The 2,500-nt window shown below is 49.4% G+C and overlaps 1 protein-coding gene across 5 annotated transcripts in view; it reads right to left on the minus strand.

The window, feature by feature from the left end:
* Nucleotides 1–2,500, minus strand: part of LOC127006349 (serine/arginine repetitive matrix protein 1-like) — a 51,506-nt gene that overhangs the window by 20,703 nt on the left and 28,303 nt on the right. The window contains exon 1 of one of the 5 annotated variants that reach the window (XM_050876180.1): nucleotides 2,239–2,500. This exon is cut by the window's right edge and continues 32 nt beyond it. The exons of the other annotated variants lie outside the window; for them this stretch is intronic. Coding sequence (XP_050732137.1) covers nucleotides 2,239–2,377 — 139 coding nt within the window. The 5' untranslated portion in view covers nucleotides 2,378–2,500. The remainder of the gene's footprint in view (nucleotides 1–2,238) is intronic. 5 annotated transcript variants of the gene reach the window in all.

Here is a 2,500-nt window from a genome sequence, read left to right on the forward strand (position 1 = left end):
AACGGATCCAATTGACTATTAAAGAAAATGGGTCTTCACGTTGCCCTATACGGCTGACTCATGTATCTCTCTCTCACGTGACCAAATAAACGAGAGGAAGAAAAATGACTCCTCCTCCTCCTCCTCCTCCTCTTCTTCCTCTTCCTCCTCCTATTACTTCCTCTCTTCCTCTCCCATCTCCCTTTTTTCCCTCTAACTTCCTCTTCCTCTCCTCCTTCTCCTCCTCCTCCTCCTCTTCCTCCTCCTCCTCGTCTTCCTTCGCCATCTGCACTCATAAATAAGAAGGGAATTACCTCTCTCTGTCTCTCTCTCTCTCTCTCTCTCTCTCTCTCTCTCTCTCTCTCTCTCTCTCTCTCTCTAAGTAAAGAAAAAAATAAAGTTAGCTCACATTACCTTTGTAGCTCGAGAGAGAGAGAGAGAGAGAGAGAGAGAGAGAGAGAGAGAGAGAGAGAGAGAGAGAGAGAGAAGACCAGGTGTGCACATGGTATAAAAACTAGTTGCACACACACACACACACACACACACACACACACACAGTTTTTTTTACCAATAGCTCTCCTCCTCCTCCTCCTCCTCCTCCTCCTCCTCCTCCTCCTTCTCCTCCTCCTCCTCCTCCTCTTCCTCCTCCTCCTCCTCATCTCATCTTGGCAACGAGGCATTCGAGGTGATGAGACAAGGAGGAGGAGGAGGAGGAAGAGGAGGAGGAGGAGGAGGGCTGACTAGCACCTGCACTTGTCGTCCTCAGGTGATCTCCTCCTCCTCCTCCTCCTCCTCCTCCTCCTCCTCCTCCTCCTCCTCTTCTTCTTCTTCCTGTCATCCATCTCCTCTTCTTCCTTCCTTTCCTCGGTCATTCATTCTTTCATTCATTCTTCCTCCTCCTCCTCTTCTTCCTCCTCCTCCTCCTCCTCCCAAACCCTGCCTCCTTCTTACACGAGAAAAACAGTAGGAGGAGGAAGAGGAGGAGGAGGAGGAGGAGGAATGCAGTGTTTGCAACATATCAAACACACACACACACACACACACACACACACACACACACACACACACACACACACACACGCATATATAAAACAAAGACAGCTTGTTACTTAGAAAGAGAGAGAGAGAGAGAGAGAGAGAGAGAGAGAGAGGTCAAGACACAATGACCTCTGCTACCAGTCTCTCTCTCTCTCTCTCTCTCTCTCTCTCTCTCTCTCTCTCTCTCTAACTTGATGAGAGAGAGAGAGAGAGAGAGAGAGAGAGAGAGAGAGAGAGAGAGAGAGAAGGCAACCAGGAGCACAGTACTCATGGCGCCAGTCTCTCTCTCTCTCTCTCTCTCAAACACAAGAACAAAGAGATTCTGTTTTCTACTTCAAGGAACTCTCTCTCTCTCTCTCTCTCTCTCTCTCTCTCTCTCTCTCTCTCTCTCTCTCTCTCTCTCTCACTACACACACACACACACACACACACACACACACACACACACACACACACACGATTCATCTCCACCGCCCCAATTCTTAATATGTAACCCAGAATTGTTTTTTTTTATTTATTTTTTTGCATGGCTTGCTTTCATGGTCTGAGTCTGCCGCGCATTCCTAAACTGTCGCCGTGGTCTTTTTTTTCCATCAAGGGAGGCAGCTCAAGGGCAAACAACAGCAAACAACAATTGATAAACCCCGATAGACACTTCGGCTAACGAAAAATCGAGTGGCCAAATGATAGGTCTGCGTGGCCCTCCCTAACTAGCATGGCACCGCTCTGAGTTGTAGGTGACGCGCGGGTCGGTCGGGCGGGGCTCACAGACTCCCCACGTAATCCCCTTTCAAGATAGCGGATAGGGACGGAGGCGGAGTGGGAAAGGGAGTGGAGGGAGACGATGATAAAGGGGCGAGTTCATGGGGAGTTTAAAAAGAACGTATTTGACAAGGCTTTCGTATGAGTTGTTGTGGGCATTTCCAGGAGTAGTTTCATGACCCTGGTGGTAGTGTGACCCTTCCTCTGCACCATGAACCTAAGACACACGTATTTGACAAGGCTTTCGTAGGAGTTATGGGCATTTCCAGGAGTAGTTTCATGACCCTGGTGGTAGTGTGACCCTTCCTCTGTACCGTGAACCTGAATAAACACTCATTAGAATCCGATTGATCTCCTCTTTGCCTTTTAGAAATTGCTGACGTGAGAAATGAAAGTGTCTTAAATTAAAATACTGGGTTGAGCCTCCATGCCGGCGCCCTCCCCATCCCAAGTACTCACGGCAAGATCTAACGACTTCCTCAAGGCACGAACTCTGTGGGCGTCCCCTTGGCCTCCTCCACATGGGGCTGTCTTTCTGTGGAGCCTGTGGACAGCGCAACACGTGTCCGTACAGCCGGAGTTGGCGTTGACGGACCATGCAGATAACAGGCCTCAGTCATTCCAGCGATATCCCGAGATTCTGAGTGGACACTTGTTACCAGAGACACCAATCCACCTCTCCAAGCATGTGTTCAGTGTCCATGAGCCGATTTCACAGTCC

This window comes from Eriocheir sinensis, chromosome 32 (assembly GCF_024679095.1).
Source record: "Eriocheir sinensis breed Jianghai 21 chromosome 32, ASM2467909v1, whole genome shotgun sequence".
Taxonomy (NCBI): domain Eukaryota; kingdom Metazoa; phylum Arthropoda; class Malacostraca; order Decapoda; family Varunidae; genus Eriocheir; species Eriocheir sinensis.